The sequence below is a fragment of the Taudactylus pleione genome, unplaced genomic scaffold (assembly GCF_031769625.1).
Source record: "Taudactylus pleione unplaced genomic scaffold, aTauple2 ptg000185l, whole genome shotgun sequence".
Classification (NCBI taxonomy): Eukaryota; Metazoa; Chordata; class Amphibia; order Anura; family Myobatrachidae; genus Taudactylus; species Taudactylus pleione.
Genome location: NW_028284587.1, coordinates 904,363 through 921,859, shown reverse-complemented (window position 1 = coordinate 921,859; position 17,497 = coordinate 904,363). Strand labels below are relative to the sequence as shown.

Below are 17,497 nucleotides of genomic sequence, written 5' to 3'. Positions count from 1 at the left end.
TTTTTTTATTGTGTCAGTGCCCCCGGCTCACACAGGGGGCCGGGCCACGATGATTCGATTCACCGCGAATCGTATCACCGCCCCCCCGATGTGGGGGTTTCTATTGTAACCTTGGGGGCGGACGGGTTGGAGGCCGCTGGGAGGCTTGCCCGCCTTTCCGGGGGGCCGGTAGCGGCACCCGATTTTTGGGAGGCACCCGGCCCAAATCGGGAGGGTAGGCAAGTATGGACTGGAATTCAGAGTCTAGCTATAACTTCTCTATTTCAGAGGCAGGCACCCAGTGGCACGCCAGCTGCTGTGGAACTACATATCCCAGCATGCCATATAGGATGTGGAGTATCACAGCTTGCCTACCCCTGCTCAATTGCATCCTAGAAAATGATAGCCGCAATCTGATTGGTTGTTATGGGCAACAACTCCACTTTTTTTTTCTTTCATTTTTTAGAAGCTTTAGTAAATCTACCTCTAAGTTTTCTGTTAGCTCTGTCCTCCGTCCAGCATTATAGGCTGACCGCATTGCCTTAAACCTATTTATGTCTCTGCAGCCAAAATAAGGATGTTCCTACATTTTTTTGGCTCCTTTACTGCATCCAAATCATACTGAGTGATCACACTAACCAGCAGTAAACAAGATATATATATATATATATAATATATATATATATATATATATATATATATATATATATATATATATATATGAAAGTATCATATACCACAGTACAGACTACGGCGTGAGCTGGACCCATCCCCCAGGCTACCTGGTGCATTTATATATTATAGATCAGAGGGTGGTGGTGGTTTCCCATGGTGTATATGAGCAAGGGGCTCTGGTTTCACTGCCCTCCCTCCCTCCCCTCCTGCAGTTTCTGTCCTGTTGTCCCTATACTCACCTGCCTGGGGGGAGGGACCGGCAGGTCTGTGTGATGTCAGACAAGCCACACCTTGAAACTCTTACCTGAGACTGAGAGGGGGAAGTCCGGAATCGGATCACAGGAAGATACTGTAGCAAAGGGGTCCCTGGAATATTCACTGTGCTCTCTGCGGGTTTCCTGTAACAGTCACTGCGCTCTCTGCGGGGTCCCTGGAACAGTCACTGTGCTCTTGTAGAGGTCCCTGGAACATTCACTGCGCACTGAGGGGTTCCTGGAACAGTCACTGCGCACTGAGGGGTTCCTGGAACAGTTACTGCGCACTGAAGGGTTCCTGGAACGTTAACTGAAAACTGAGGGGTCCCTGGAACAGTTACTGAGCACTGAGGGGTCCTTGGAACATTAACTGAGCACTGAGGGGTCCTTGGAACATTAACTGAGCACTGAGGGGTTCCTGGAACATTAACTGAGCACTGAGGGGTCCCTGGAGACAGTCACTGAGCACTGAGGGGTCCGTGGAGACAGTCACTGAGCACTGAGGGGTCCGTGGAGACAGTCACTGAGCACTGAGGGGTCCGTGGAGACAGTCACTGAGCACTGAGGGGTCCGTGGAGACAGTCACTGAGCACTGAGGGGTCCCTGGAACAGTCACTGAGCACTGAGGGGTCCCTGGAACAGTCACTGAGCACTGAGGGGTCCTGGAACAGTTACTGCGCACTGGGGGGTTCCTGGAATAGTCAATGCACACTAAGAGGTTCTGGAACATTAACTGAGGACTGAAGGGTTCCTGGAACAGTCACCCCGGATTTTCCTACAGGGGCAAAGACATCTGTAGCTACACACCCAAGTTACCCTAGAGAATTGGGCAGGGTGTCCTCCCCCTACCATACACCATGAAGGACTCCAACTCTGATATCAAATACAACAACAGACCACAGGTGAGTTAGGAAATAAAGTCACTTACCTGGGTGTGGGGAAGGTTGTGTGTGATATCCTATGTAGTATGTTTACCTTACTGTTCTGTGTAGTTTAGTTACAGTCCTGAAGGCTTTGGTTGTGTCTGTGTGAAATAATCTATACTCTTTATCAGCCATTTCAGGTTATTAGATTACTCCCTGTATTAATGTATGTATTATTATACCATTATACAGCGCTATCTCATATCTCGTCTACATCGACCTATACATCTCATATCTCATCTGTAACGGCTGCATTATTTAACATACACCGGAAAGGGATGTCTTTGTAGATTGTAAGCTCTTAATGCACAATTCTTATGTTTTAAATGAATATTATAGGCTTACTAAAAGTAAATCTGTAACTTCCACACAGGTGAGGCTGCCAGTAACATTCACAGATATATAACATATTATGTATGCATGTATGTGAAAATTTCCATACTTAATATTTCACATGACATTTTGCTGAGTGCTGGCTAGTGTTCTCTGTTATCAGGTAAAGTCTGGCAAGGAATGGCTGCAGATTACATCAGTGGGATTACTGTCAGGAGCTCCCCTCAATGTAGGAACACCTGTACACATCTTCATACTAAGGTGTGATGAACTCATGAATCCTATGCACATGTGTGTGCGTATATATAATACATTCATTCATTATAAATCTTAACGATTTATCAGTATAATTTTTTTCGTACAATATATAGGTTTGTCTTTCTTACTGATGGTCAGTTTCGCATTATTCACTGACTGTCGGGTACATTTACTAAGATGGGAGTTCTATTAAGAAGTGATGTTGCCTATAGCAACCAATCGGATTCCAGGTATTATCTTCTAGAAGGTGCTAGGTAAATGAGAAGTAGGATCTGATTGGTGGCTATGGGCAACATCACTTCTTAAATAGAACTCCCATCTTAGTAAAGTTACCCCTCAGAATCTGTACAGCAGGTTGGCGGCCATGTTGGCCGCTGTTTTATAAATGGTAAACTCGTGCTTTTGGTCTGGAGAGGAAGATGTGCTTTCAGCTGGGTGGTCACAGGGGTAGACTGTACAAATAGTTTTACGGAATCTAGAATTTGTGGCTTCCAGCTGTTGTAGAACTACAAGTCCCAGCACACTCTGCAATAGTAGTACATTGCGTCGCAAATGAATGCAGAGCATGCCCTTGGATTTTCTTAGAAACTGTTTGTGTAACCTCCATTCAAGCTCACATCCTTGCCACACCTGAGCCGGCCTGCTCATTTTACAGCTACCATTACTTGGAGGAAATGAGCTGTGAACTAGAGGAGATCTGCTGTTTTCAGGCCTGACCTTCCCAACTGTCTGAGAAGAACATAATGTACACTCTCTGGGCTATTTCACATACAACCTTTTTGTCCGTCCAACAAAAAAAAAAGGGACCTTTTTTTACTGTTGTTAAACTGCAGTGGAAGTTACAGTACATTAGGGCTTCCACACTGCACAAAAACAACACGGTCGCCGTGTTACCGCCGCGATAACCACTGACTAGGACGGCTGCCGTCCACTGTTTCAGTATTAAAGATTGAAAAGAGATTTTTTTACACATGGCACAAAACCGTTGTGTGTGTGTGTGTGTTTTTTATTCTACCTGGACAAAACCGTTTGTGTGTGTGTGTGTTTTTTATTCTACCTGGACAAAACCGTTTGTGTGTGTGTGTGTGTGTTTTTATTCTACCTTGACAAAACCGTTTGTGTGTGTGTGTGTGTGTTTTTATTCTACCTGGACAAAACCGTTGTGTGTGAAATGAGCCTCTGAGTATAATTGAGGGCTTTTGTGTACCTGACCCATTCACCATGGACTTGCCGCTAATTAAGCACTGGAAATATTGCTTGCTGTAATGACCTAAATATTCTTTAGGAGACATATCAAAGCCAATACGCCCCTTTTTATATTGCCATCGCTTATTGGAGCTGATTCATAGGTGGACGCTCGGATGATATCAGCCGCAAGTGGGCGATGTTTTTTTGTTCTGCGCATGTGTAAATCTGGTCCAGCGTCTAAGCACGCAGTGCAGCTGCCTGAGTGCTGGGAGGTGAACCGTTTCACAAAAGGGGGGCGTGCCGTCACAGTTTGTGAGGCCTTCTGAAGCCGGTGTCTGGACGCAGATTCACTGGCCACGGCAGCTGGACATTCTGAGTAACCCTGATGGTCCGATGATGGTAATCTGGTGCCGCGTCTTCGAACGCAGGCAGTGGATCAGAGAAGCCGGCAGTGGGTATCTTTTAATAAGAGACGCCCCCTGCGGCATTAGCGTATGCACACAGATCCGCTAAGAACGAAGACATAGCACCGATCCACACATCACCCACCTCGGATTAAGCCCCATTGATGGGAGTACTAGTCTTTGCAAGGAACCTTCCACAAAACACATCAGGGTTTCATTATAGGTTCCCCTCCCTCCCGGCCTATCTGAAAGACCTTTATAGAAAAACAAGCAAAACGGCAGAAATAGATGGAGGACTTTCTGTCTGAGATTAGTAGACTGAAGATGAGAGTGTGACTAAGCCGGCTGGATTGTATTGTTGTGGAGTGTACTCTGTATGTGACTCATCCCCGATACAGCATGTGTAGTGTGAGCAATGTACTGTGATGCTCTGTTTAGGAAATGCCTCTGTGTGATATCAGGATGAAACTGCAGAAAGCACAAATGGAGTCTTCGAACCCCTGAGATGTGGCCAACACAGGGTGTAGATCAGTGATTCCCAACCACGGTCCTCAAGGCACACTAACAGACCTGGTTTTAGTGATATCCATGCTTAAGCACAGATGGTTAAATCAAAATAACTGAGGTACTAATTAAGTCACCTGTGCCCAGCTATGGCTAGTCTTAAAACCTGGACTGTCCGTTGGGGCAGGATTTCGGTTTCGTGGGCCGCACTCTTGTGACGGAAACTAATGTGCATTTACTTATCTGGCCGCATATGAGGGGAAAGTGCCGGACCACAGGACCAAGAGAATTCTGGCGTGAGTGGCATCTATTTGTGGCGTTCGATGATGACGCGGATCCACAGATTAATGCTGATCGTAACGGCTCTTTTTTTGTTTTTTTCTGCCCATTGAAAGGAGGAGCACCATGTTGCAAAGAGGTCCATCCGTCTTCTCCACATTGCGTGCCCTGAGGCCGTGTGCAAGCGTGAACTTGGGTCACGCATGTGCAATTGGCTGGTCTAGCAGGGGTAAGTAACATTGGTACCGCGGTACCAGTGTTAGGTATCCTGGAGATAGTTCCCGTTCGGAGCAGCTGTCCCCCAGCGATTCTGAATTGCTGCAGCGGTTAAGTATCCACCGCCGCAATTCAAGGAAGGTTGGATACTTAATTATTCGGGGGCCAATTATCAGGGGGGGGCCTATTATTTATAATTATGAATTGCCCCAACTGATGAGTTAAAACAATACATTTAACCCCCCAAAAAATACACATTTCTGTAATAACCTATCAGCAAGCATTTTAAAATAGTGTTACCAGCTATAACCGACAAGTCTGTGGTAAAGCAGGAAGGTGCTGGAGACCATTGATGACGGCTCGGAGGACCTTTTGGGCTGCTAGTTGTCCATCTCTGGTTTAAAGATGACAACGCTCACCCAAACAGGGGATCTATTCTTCAAGGTGTTGGAATGTTCGTTATTACTTTATGTTGGAAATAGTGTTCAATTACACGAAATGACTATTAGGGGTAAATTTACTAAAGTGACAGTTTTTAGAAGTGAGTTTTAAAAGCGATGTTGCCCATAGCAACCAATCAGATTCTACTTAACATTTAACTAGCACCTTCTAGAAGATAATAGCTAGAATCTGATTGGTTGCTATGGGCAACATCACTTTTAAAGCTCACTTCTAAAAACTCTCACTTTAGTAAATTTACCCCTAAATGTCTAATTGTGTTGCGCATTAGTTTAAGTGTGTTTTTGTTGTGACTTGTTTTCGAACAAATGAACTGACCTTTGTGCTGTCTGACAGCGCTGACCGATGTGTGTTAGAGCTGGGCAGGCACTTGTGTCTGTCTTTCAGCTGCAGAGCGCCCTTGTTCCACCCACGGGTTACATGAAGAGACGCAGGCGATGGCGACTCTTATCTTATTGCTGGGATCATGATTTATTTATGTTGTTGTAAGCAAAAGTTACAAATGAATCTAAATGTAATTGCAGGTTTGGATGGATGTTTGAAAGTCAATATTTATTTTCCACCTTCATTTGCTAACTTATAATAGGAATGGAGTAAATTGGGGCACAGGCACCTGCCTGGTACAGGAGCGAGTGTATGGAGCAAAACTAGTGAACTCCGGTTTACTGGTTGTAACTTGTAATCAATGGACATCAATAAATTGTATCTTTAATTCCTAAAGCTGCATACACACACAATGATTTTGTAAATTAATGATTTTAGCAAACTATTTTAAATCGTTTACTAAAATCGTTCATTTACTAAATGTAATGAACGATTTTTTGAACTACAAACAATTTTTGCATATTCCCTTAATGAAAATCGTTGAGTTGGTCAGTCTGACTGAACTACAAACGTGAACGATAATCGTTCATCGTTTTAACTTAGAAAGTGAACGATTTTTTTCAACGATAATCGATATCACTTTAAAAAAAATCATGTGTGTACGCACCTTTACACGCAAGTCGGTTGCTACCTTTTTTTTTTATAGATCTAACTTGCAGCCCGTGCTGCCATGAAATAATTAAATACTCTGCATGCTATACACATAAAAAGTGTGGAATACGTCCAATATCTCGGCACAGGGGATGTCGGCGCTCAAATTACCGACGCCAGAATCCCGACACCTGACACAATCCCGGTGCCAGCATCCCGAAGGTAAGAAGCGCAGGGTTGGGGTAAGGCACTGGGGAGCGGGCTAGGGCTTGGCACTAGGGGAGGGGTTAGGTTTAGGCACTAGGGGAGAGGCTAGGTTCAGGCACCGGGGGATGGGTTAGGGTAGGGAGAGGGGGAGGGTTAGGATACCTACTGACAGGTGTTGGTATCCTAACCCTGTTGGGATTCCAGCGTTGGGATTTTGCCCCCTGGCATCCCAATAGCCGGCATCCCATGCCCATCTTAAATAAGTGTGTATGAAATGCTCATTGTTTCATACACTAGAAGGAAAGTGTCACACGTCTGCCTGGTGAGTGCTCCGAGGCGACGCTGCACTGCGATCTAAGCGATGGACCGTTCCTCTCCTGTACCAGTTGCAAAATAAATACACTTTTCTCTTCCGGGAACGTAACACGTCAAACAATAACCCGGTTGTGTCCACTTTGTGCATCATTCCCATTTACGCTAATGGTCCCCTGATTATTGCAGTGTGTATAGAATTGCTCCAGTGACTGTAGCTAGGATGTCATTGTGCAGGTTATAGAGTCACAGGAGAGCATTGTGGAAATGACCTAATGATTAATCAGACGTGTTACCATGATGTGGGGGGGATGAATCGGGTATTGCCCATCAGATTTATATCATGTTATAGACTGTACCAGATGAATGACCCCCATGACCTGGGTGGTTGCTTTGGTCAACTTCTTCTCTTGTCCTTTTATAGAAGTTTTCCTACATCTCCATGTTAGGAACATAGAACCCATTGTCCTCAATGTGACGGGACTTTCCCGGGGAACGAGTTATGTATAAAGTACTTCTGGGCATCTATCTGCACGTTACAGTGGGCCCGCCCTGCACGTTACAGTGGGCCCGCCCTGCACGTTACAGTGGGCCCGCCCTGCACGTTACAGTGGGCCCGCCCTGCACGTTACAGTGGGCCCGCCCTGCACGTTACAGTGGGCCCGCCCTGCACGTTACAGTGGGCCCGCCCTGCACGTTACAGTGGGCCCGCTCTGCACATTACAGTGGGCCACAACTTTTCCCACCCGCAGGACACTGGAAAGGTGGTGGAAGAGGAATGGGATTGTATTGCCGTTTCAAATCCCGACAGCGGTTGGCCGAAGGGAGGAAATCCCGACAGTGGAGGTAAGTACTGCTAACCCTCCTTTAGGGGTGCCTAACCCTATTCCCCCCCCCCCCCGTGCCTAACCTCCCCCCCGTTAGTGCCTAAACCTAACCCTCCCTTCCCCTAGGGGGGTGCCTAACCCTAACCTCCCTCCGGGGGTGCCTAACCCCCCCTTCCCCTAGCCTAACCCTAAGTCCCCCTGCCTAGCAGGAACACTAATAATGGGCCTGTATCTGTATATTATAATGGGTCTGCTCCTGTCAGGGCCGTAACTAGGGTAGTTACACACAGGGCGACCATGGCACAGGGCACCGCAGGGCCCGGGGCGCTGTTTGGGCCTGTCAATTTTCCTATTTATTATCACTCCCACTTGTAGCTTCCTCTTCTTTTATCCCCAGCATCTCCTGGCCTCCCCTATCTCCTCCCAAGCGCCAATGCTCTCTCTTGCACAGGGCACCAAAAAGTCTAGCTCTGGCTTCTGTATATTATAATGGGCCTGTATCTGTATATTATAATGTGGAGTATCGCGCATCAGATGTTATTACTGTTAGATATATGCTGAGCTGAGCCAGGGGGGGAACTAGATATTTGAAGGCCTCATAGCAAAAGTGTGTAAGGGCCCCTATGTACCACTCAATGATGAAAAATGTATTCAACACATGTAACTATGACAAGGAAGATGGGGGCCCCCCTCAACTCTGGGCCCTATAGCAGCTGCACCCCTTACACCTATGGTAGTTACACTCATGTGACAAGGAAGATGGGTCCCCTCAGCTCTGGAGCGGATCCCTCCTTTGCCTCCTCACTACCTCCCCGGCGGCTGTGCGCATGGTTGAACTTTGTTCACACGTGTAGTCGGGATGCCGGGGAGGAGGTAAGTAACGCAGCTACAGAAGTAGCTGTGATACTAACCAAGGAGACATCTGCTTGTCGGAGCAGCTGACCCCGCACCAGAGCAATGATGAATTGCTCCAGTGTCACGTTTCCCCCGCTGCAAGTTGGATACTTCATCATCGGAGGCCATACGGCCTCTGATGATGAATAGGCTCCTATGTCACTTTAATTGTCTATAGGTCGTCATAATAGCAAGAGACCAAATTGCGGTATAAGCCCCTCCCCATAGACATCTGTGGGGACAGAGGCACACTACAAAAATCTGATTTCTCCAGCGTACACCTGTTAAATTGAGTGAGGGCTTTATCAGCTTCATACATAGACCCCCTAAATCACTTCTGATGCATTGTGGAGCAACACTAAGTCCCAATCAACGTGCAGATTCCTACGTATGCACCATTACAATCAATCTTGCTATCCTCATCTGTCAAAACAATCTGCTGGAACAGATTGTAACTCCATACACTGGGCCTGATTCAGCAAGGAACGCACGGATACAGACGCACGCACCCGTCCACTGCGAGGATATGCTAATCAATTAATACGCACGGAGACCGCAGCACAAGAACCAGCCGCCCAGCCCCATACTAAGCCGCCCATCTCCCTTTACTCACAGCCTGATCAGCACGCAAGAGAGCGCAAACATCGGTAACGTCTAGAACCATCGGACCCATACGTACAATAGTGGTTGACCTGACCTGCCGCAGGATTTTGCCCGCTTCCTGTGTACAGCTTACGGTATGGCTGCGTATGCCGCCGCACTGCCTTAATTATGCACGCCCCCTATAACGGCGTTATAACGCCTGCGTTCACCTGACCACCCCCCGTCACCACCCACAAACAGCTCTTCCTGTCAATCAATTTCTGAAGGGTCTGCGCACCCAGTGCGTGTAGTCTGCGTACTGCAACCCGATCGCACTGGCTAGTCCGCACGCAGTGCGATGCATGCGCAGTGCAAAAACATCGGCCAAGTGCGTGCGTTCTCTCAGTTTGCGTTCCTTGCTAAATCAGACCCACTCTGCAGATATCTGGCTTCTCATCTGCAGAATGTATCGGACAGAACGGTCATTCATGCGCACACGCTTCCAGGCTTGTCCGACATTGTACCGTCACATCTGATGAATATTAGGACGCCCATAAAACCAGACCTTCATATGGGATCGGTTTACTTCTGACATGATAGTAGGTGCGTACACACTCTTATGATATCCCACGAGCGGTTCGGGAATCTGAGGATCTGTCTGACGATTGTATAGGTGTGTACTTAACCTTACACTCTCACACACATCCATGGATTCAGCAGTGACCGCTCCTGTTTGTACAAGCCAGTAGCTCTATAGATCTGTGTGAGACTAGACCTGGCACTAGCCTCAGCCTGGGGCGTGACAGCGGATCTCTCTGTGTAGATCGGAGATGACTTTGAATATGTGAAGTTAGAAATACGTCTTGTATCTGGTTTCGGCTTGTTTTTAACAATCCTGATGGTTTCACTGTCGCCGTCCAGGAAGAAGTGTATGTACTGTGATGTCACTCGTCCTGTACAGTGAGGGTTTCCTGCTCAGTGCTATGCTATAGTATTCTGATTAACATTTATACAGCGCCTGCCTATTGCACAGCGCCTTGCAGATGATATTGAATTGCTCCCATAAGCCTCTGCAACGGCGGAGCTTACAGTCTATATTCCCAGCCACACAGGCACACTCATCATTTTGCCAGTATGTCTTTGGAGTTTCCACAATGTGGTACAATTGTGTCCTCATACTGTACACTGTGGGCCTGATTCAGCGCTGGACGCTCTGAAAGATCGCTCGCTCTGAATCAGTGCTTTTTTTTATTATTTTTTTTTGTGCGGCCTCCTGGCCGCTCGCTTAGCAGTGGGTGACCACCCACAGCTTTTGCGAACGGTCCAGGTGATTGTCGCGATGGTCTCGACCATCGGGACTTGCGTCGAGACGCTTGTAGTAGGGTCTCGTTCCCGCAAACCCCAGTGAGCTTTCGCATCTATTAAAGCCGGAAGCTCACCCACTGACTCGTGATGTCAGTGGGGCCACCCCCAAACGCCTCTGTTTGCCCAGCCACCCCCCCCCCGCCCGCCTCCAAAACGGGGCAAGCTGTCAATCAAAATCGACAGCTGTCCCGCTTTGGTGCGAGGCCCGTAGCATGCGCAGTGGCCAAACATCGATCCGCTCGCGAGCGGGTCTGAATCAGGCCCTGTGTCTTTAGTCGGGCCAGGGCCTCTCTCTTGATTAAAATGTGCGTCTTATTCACACAAACCATCTGGAAGCGACAAAACGAATGTTAGATTGCACTGATTAATCTGATATGCGACATTTGTACATCAGATTGAGACGCAGTCGCACACACAGAAGTGCTACGATTCCGCGGCTTTTCCTCACACCGAGCTCTGTTGTGCTTCCTCTGTGACTTTGAACGTATGTAAAACAAATTCCGATTAAAGTTACCGCCCAGTGTTCTGTGGTACACTGTGGGGGGAATTAAATAATTTTTGGGGAGCTCTAAGTAATGGGCGCCGGATAGAGCGATTCAATTGTTGATCCGTTCAGGTGAGAATGCCGCGGACGCCGTCCAGGTGACGAGCAAAAATATGTAAAAAGTCTGGCTTCTGGGCGCCCACACGGCACTCTTCGCGTTGCGCACATTAGTTTGCATGGGTTTAGCCGCTTTGTATGGCTAAGCCCGGTGCTTTTGGTCCACAACAATCGCGATAATTAATGGGCGCCCAAAACAATTGAATTGCTCCGTCGGGCACCCATTATCGCTGCCCAAATAACAATTGAATCGCCCCCCTGTAAATGGTGTTTTGCTGCGTCTGCAATGTGAGTAAGAGTCAAGATTTAAAGAAAAAGACTTTGCGCTGCACTTCTCTGAGCAGCTCAGTTGCGTCAGGTGTTTTGCGCCATATGGCGTATGAAGACACAGCTGTTCAGTGCGCAACATGAATTTGCTTCACCGATTTGTACTTTCCTCATCCATCTCCGCAGATGGGGCTTAGGCCAGGCCATGCAGAGTAAACGGCGCTATCACTTATAAGTACTATAGATGGAATGGATTATGAATCATTACAATATTTAATATATCATATATAAAAATACATATACAAATTAGTTTAAATTGATGTAATAAATACACCAATATGTAGCCAAATTTATCAAGGTGTAAACATTAAATAAGTTTAAAATAAAATATAAATATAAAGTCACTGTTCATTGTCCAATAAAGTGCATTAGTGCACAATGGGCCTGATTCAGAGCCGGACGCTATTTGCGCTCGCTCGTTCAGAAAAAAGGGGTGGCTATTCAAATGAACCGTTCGCTCTTTGCGGTCTGTTCACGCCTCTAGGTCTGAACGAGCGTACAAAACATGCGGTCGTTTTTTGGAAAACTAAGCCCCCTGGCCGCTCGCATCCTATGTCATGTCCGCTATTTATTAGATTAATCGAGTACATCGACCAGCGTATGAACTGCTCGCTATTCTTGTGGTTGGTTTTTCCTACCACAATCTTGCGAGCAGTTCTGACTATAAAATAACCCAGTGACGTGGTCAATGACGCAGCTGTATTAATTATGCACACCCATAAAACGCCCGTTTTGACCTTTAAGCACGCCTGCGTTCGGATCTCCACTCCCCGTTCTCAAGCACCTTCCCCTGTTACCACCCACATACGCCTCCTCCTGTCACTCAAAATAGCAGGCATTCGCTATTTAGCGAACAAACGATTTTCGGCCGCACTGACTGGTTCGCGCACATGCGTATTACGATCCGTACGCATGCGCAGTTGTGCAAACATCGCTCGGAACGAACGAGCGGCCGCTTACGAGCGGCTCTGAATCAGGCCCAATGTTCCTATTATAGCCTTCTGGAAGTAACCAATTGATGGAATGTCACAATAGTTGTATTGGAAGGTACACATCATTTCAGCCGTATATATTTACTACCGTAAAGGCCAAAGCTGAAGGGTTCCTTATTGGTAGCAATGAGTAATGCAGAACGGTTGGATCCCTTGATGTTGGTGGTTTGTTTAAGCTGTGATGGTAAATGTGTCGTAGGTAGTACTTAGGACCTCATTCAGAGGCGGTCGCACGGAGCAATTGGACATAGCGAGCGATGTTTTTTTCAACTGTGCATGCGTGTACATGGCAGTGCGCGTGCGCAAGCCTGTCTTCCCGACCGCAATCCTCTTGCTCGCTAGTCACCACAAGGTCGTAGCTATGATTGACATTTCGTGCCGTGTGTGGGTGGTTACAGGGGAAGGTGCTTGTGAACGGGGATGTGGTGGTGCGCACGCAGGCGTGGTTGACCTTTAAAAAAGGCGTTTTAAGGTCGTGCATATATTACTGAGCGAGTCATCACACACGTCATCTCGTTGCAATAACGACGCTACTGCTCGCAGAGCTAAAGGTAGCCCAGGGTCTACCTTAAGCATTGCGAGTGCTGGCAATGGTTTCTGCCTCAACCAATGTTTGTAGGCAATTAACAATGTAACAGGCGTTAATCGTGCTGACGTAGGTTGCCGCCTGCGACCGACTCTGAATTAGGCCGTAGAGATAGGAGGTGCGCTTTCATTGTTGTGGGTGTTTCCACGCTTACAATGTGCTTTGCGACTGAGCGCTCGTTTTGCATATTCTCGGTCACTTTGGGTGCGACCGATCACTCCTGAGCGACCGCCTCTGAATGAGGTCCTTAATTCCCACGTATTGTCCAGTGGAGGGTTCCAGGGCTCGGTCCAGGTGGTGCAAAGTGTCGTCAAGATCCCAGTGCTATAGACGCATTGATTAATACTGACGCGTTTCGCAGCTTCATCAAAGGTAAGTGATACATGTTCCTGAGGGGGTTTTTATACCCTAATTAATATGGCTACTAACAAACACCTGTGTGACACAACCCATTCCATCAACTGAATACAATAGTATGTGTTCATAAATAGAAGGCGTACTTCTTATATCCTATGTCCTGAAACAATCCATAAGGAATTTTAATTCGTCATAATATAATTCCTGTTTATACATTGAGAAATTTGGCTACATATTGGCGTTCTCATTATATCAATTTAAACTGAGTTTTATATACGGTATATTGAATATGATGATTCATAATCTAATCCATCTCATTCATAGTACTTATTAGTGATAGCGCGGTTTTATTCTTTGTATATGAATTTTAATTGTGGGGTCCGACTACCCTCATATTTTTTCAACAGCGGATCTAGAAAGACAGCCCTGTGTAGCGCCTGAATAGAACCACTTGTCAGGTCCAACCAGGCCAAGCAGAGGATTCATTAAGTTCATCTACGCACATTAATAGTGTTCACACCAGACTGGGGGCAGGGCACTGAGGTGCAGGCAGGGCTGACGGGGAGGGGGAGGTTTGTCACACTAGGGGGGCATGCCCCGCACCTGCAGAGGTGCTGGACTTCGACCCCCCCCCCCCCCCACAAGCTCTCCCCTCACTGTGAATGGATGCCATGTGCATGCTTTCAGCATCTATTCACCCACAGGTGGTGAGGGCACAGGGCAGGCTGCTTTAGCTGGGTGCCGCTATAAGGGCAGGGCACAGTTTGCCACTTTAAGATTGGAAAAGGGCGCAGTGCCTTGCTAAAACAGCCTAGCGGGAACACTACATTAATATGAGGCACTGACTTGTTATAGGAGCCGACCTGCAGGTGACAGTATGGTGCACACTTACCGTATATCGGAGGCACTCAATGGAGATGGTCATATTGAGCACTCGGAACACCTCCAGTGGTATTTAGTTATGTCCTATTGTGGAGGGGTCTTCGGCGTACAAACTGGATCTTTGCTTTAAACAAAGTTTTCCAAAATACACATTGCACTCTCTACCTCTGTAATAGAGTAACCCCTAGGTGTATATAGTGTTACCGCGAGGCTGAACAGCTAAAAGAGCCTGCCCTGTGCCTTCCCCACCTGCGGGCCGCAGTGCCCCGCCAGTGGGAAAAGTTGCTGTGACAGATCTCTGCTGGGTGAATAGACGCCATGCGCAGTGTCTAGTTACCATGATGGGAGAGCTTGGAGGAAGCCCAGCACCTCCGCTGGGCACACCCCCAAGTGTGACTAATTGTGGTTGCCACAAGGACCCCCCCCCCCTTTCCTTTTGGTCGGTCACGCCGCCTTTTGGGAGCGTGAGCACAAAGCCTGTGCCAGCAACCTCAGCGCTATGCCCTGGCCTCAGTCTAGCAGGAACACTTTACATTAGGCATAGCTAATGCAATAACATCACATGTACCTCATGGGACATTGTGCAAGGTACAATTACTGGGGTCTGACTGGAGAATATGGCCCTTTGGCTGGAGTTTGTGTGGGCCCCAGTGCAACTAACTTGTAGGGGCCCCTATCAATAAAATTGTCAATCTGATATGTGGTGATGTTCTTAAAATATATAGGGGTCTATGGCCCTCATTCAGAGCCGTACGCTCTGAGCAGAGCGCACGCTCTGAATGAGGGCCGGGCTCCATTTTCATGGAGCGTCCTCCTGGACGCTCGTATAGCTGTGGGTCACCACCCACAGGCTATACGAGCGTGCATTTTGATGGCCGCGATGGTCGTGACCATCGCGACCATCGAAATTGCGAGCCGGAGCCTGCGGTTGAGGTTTTCAACCGCAAGCTCCGGAGTGATTTTGGCTCTATCAGAGCCAAAATCACTCCCACTGACATCACTAGTGATGTCAGTGGGCCGGCTTCTGACGGGAGGCGTTCCCGTGGGAACGCCCCCGTCAGGGAGGCACGCCCCCGGCACGCCCCCGGCACGCCCACCAAAGGGGGCGTGCTGTCAATCAACATTGACAGCACGCCCCCTTTGATCGGACACAACGAGCGAAGGAAAGTCCTTCGCTCGTCGTGTCTGGCGCATGCGCACGACGGAGCTCCCTCCGTCGTGCGCATGCTCAGTGCAGACCATCGACCCACTTGCGAGCGGACAGCCGCTCGCGAGTGGGTCTGAATCAGGCCCTATGTCCTAAGCCTTGTAGAGAGAGAAAGTAGAAGGAAATAAAGTACCAACCAATCAGCTCCTAACTGTCATTTTTCAAGCACAGGCTGTAACATGACAGTTAGGAGCTGATTGGTTGGTACTTTTATCTCCGTCCACTTTATCTCTCCCCAGGGGCGGAATGCAGCAAAGCAAGAAATATGGTCAAACCCACGAAAATGCAATTTTCAGGGGTTTGACTGCATTTCTCATGTGCACTAAGCCCTCAGAATGCGATACCCACCACATCCAAGCCCGCAGAATGTATCGCCATCTTCAGATGGCATTACCCTATAGAAGCCTATGGCCTTCTATTTGCGGCTTCCCCCCCTGGGAGGGATTTAATCTGATCACTCCCAGCACCCCCTGCTGCACGCGTCCTTCTGCACATGCGCAGGATGGATGCCAGAGGAACTTCTGGCTCTCACTCGCAATCGACAGCTCTTACCGAGAGAACTGTCCTTAGTGATGTTTTTATTGATTTTTTTTCATGCATATCGGCGTAACTAATGCCAGCATGCACGCGGAGAGTGTATCCAGGACGCAATGCATCCCACCAATGCGTCATACATCCCGCCCCAAGGCTTAGTACATGTAAATACTCCCAGCAACACAAATGTGTTAAACACACTGCAGTGCCCCCATTTCACATATGCCACAGAGGCCCTCACGCTGGTGATGTAGCTATGTGTGGAAGCCCCCCAGTATGTGTGGGACCCTGGGCATCCGCCCCGTTGTTAAATCGCCTCTGATCGTGTATATTTATTTCCCTTGCGTTTGGTGTCAATGCAGTCAGTGTTTTGACCGGAGATTGGTTATATAAATACTTGAATCGGAGGATTACATAGGTGACCTCTCCCTCCCTGCTATTACGCGGGTATTTCCTTACAGACTGTATGACAGACACAAGGACAGAACGGTGGACACACGGTATGGGCCCCCGGAGATGAATGGCTGCTCCTGTTATATGCATGTCTTCCTCCTGAGCGTTACTTCGTCCTCGCTCGCTGTGGCCACATTCCTCGCAGAGCAGGTCTGGCCGTGTCCTGGGCTATGTGAAGCAGTTATACCAGTTTTTCTGACTGTGACACTGACATTTGAGTGTAACTTAGCAATGATCAACCCTCTAGAAACACCAACATATTAATACAGTACAGGGAAAAGTCTACAGGAAGTCCCAAAGTGCAGGCCTCAGAACTTCCTGCACTGTGTAATGCTGTACGGGAAAACTTAGGGCCTGATTCAGGCCCGCTCTTTAGCAAGCGGCCAATCGTTGCAGACGATGTTCGCTAATGTGCGCATGCATGTAGTTCGCAATGGCCCTGATTCAGAGCCGGATGCTCTTGAAGAGCGCTCGCTCTGAATCCGGGCGTTTTTTTATGGAGCTGGCCTCCTGGCCGCTCGCTAAGCAGTGGGTGACCACCCACAGCTTTTGCGAGCTGCCAGGTGATGGTCGCGACGAGACCCTGGTGGTAGGGTCTTGTTCCCTCAAGCCCCAGTGAGCTTCCTGCTCTAAATAGAGCCGGAAGCTCACCACTGACATCACTGGTGATGTCAGTGGTGCCTCCCACAAACGGCAGGCGTTCCTTCGGGAATGCCTCCGTTTGTGTAGCCACCCTCCCTGCCCGCCTCCAAAACGGGGCGAGCTGTCAATCACAATCGACAGCAGCCCCGTTTTGGTGCGAGACCCGTAGCGACGGAGCGCCCGTCGCTGGCCGGGTCTCGCACACACCGGAGGCGGCGCAAGGGGGCAAACATCGACCCGCTTGCGAGCGCATAGCGCTTGTGAGCGGGTATGAATCAGCCC

The 17,497-nt window shown here is 48.3% G+C and overlaps 1 protein-coding gene across 1 annotated transcript in view; it reads left to right on the top strand.

Annotated features, from left to right (window-relative positions):
* The first annotated feature begins 939 nt into the window (after positions 1–939).
* Positions 940–17,497, top strand: part of ST14 (ST14 transmembrane serine protease matriptase) — a 56,924-nt gene continuing 40,366 nt past the window's right edge. The window contains exon 1 of the mRNA XM_088476234.1: positions 940–1,810. Coding sequence (XP_088332360.1) covers positions 1,766–1,810 — 45 coding nt within the window. The 5' untranslated portion in view covers positions 940–1,765. The remainder of the gene's footprint in view (positions 1,811–17,497) is intronic.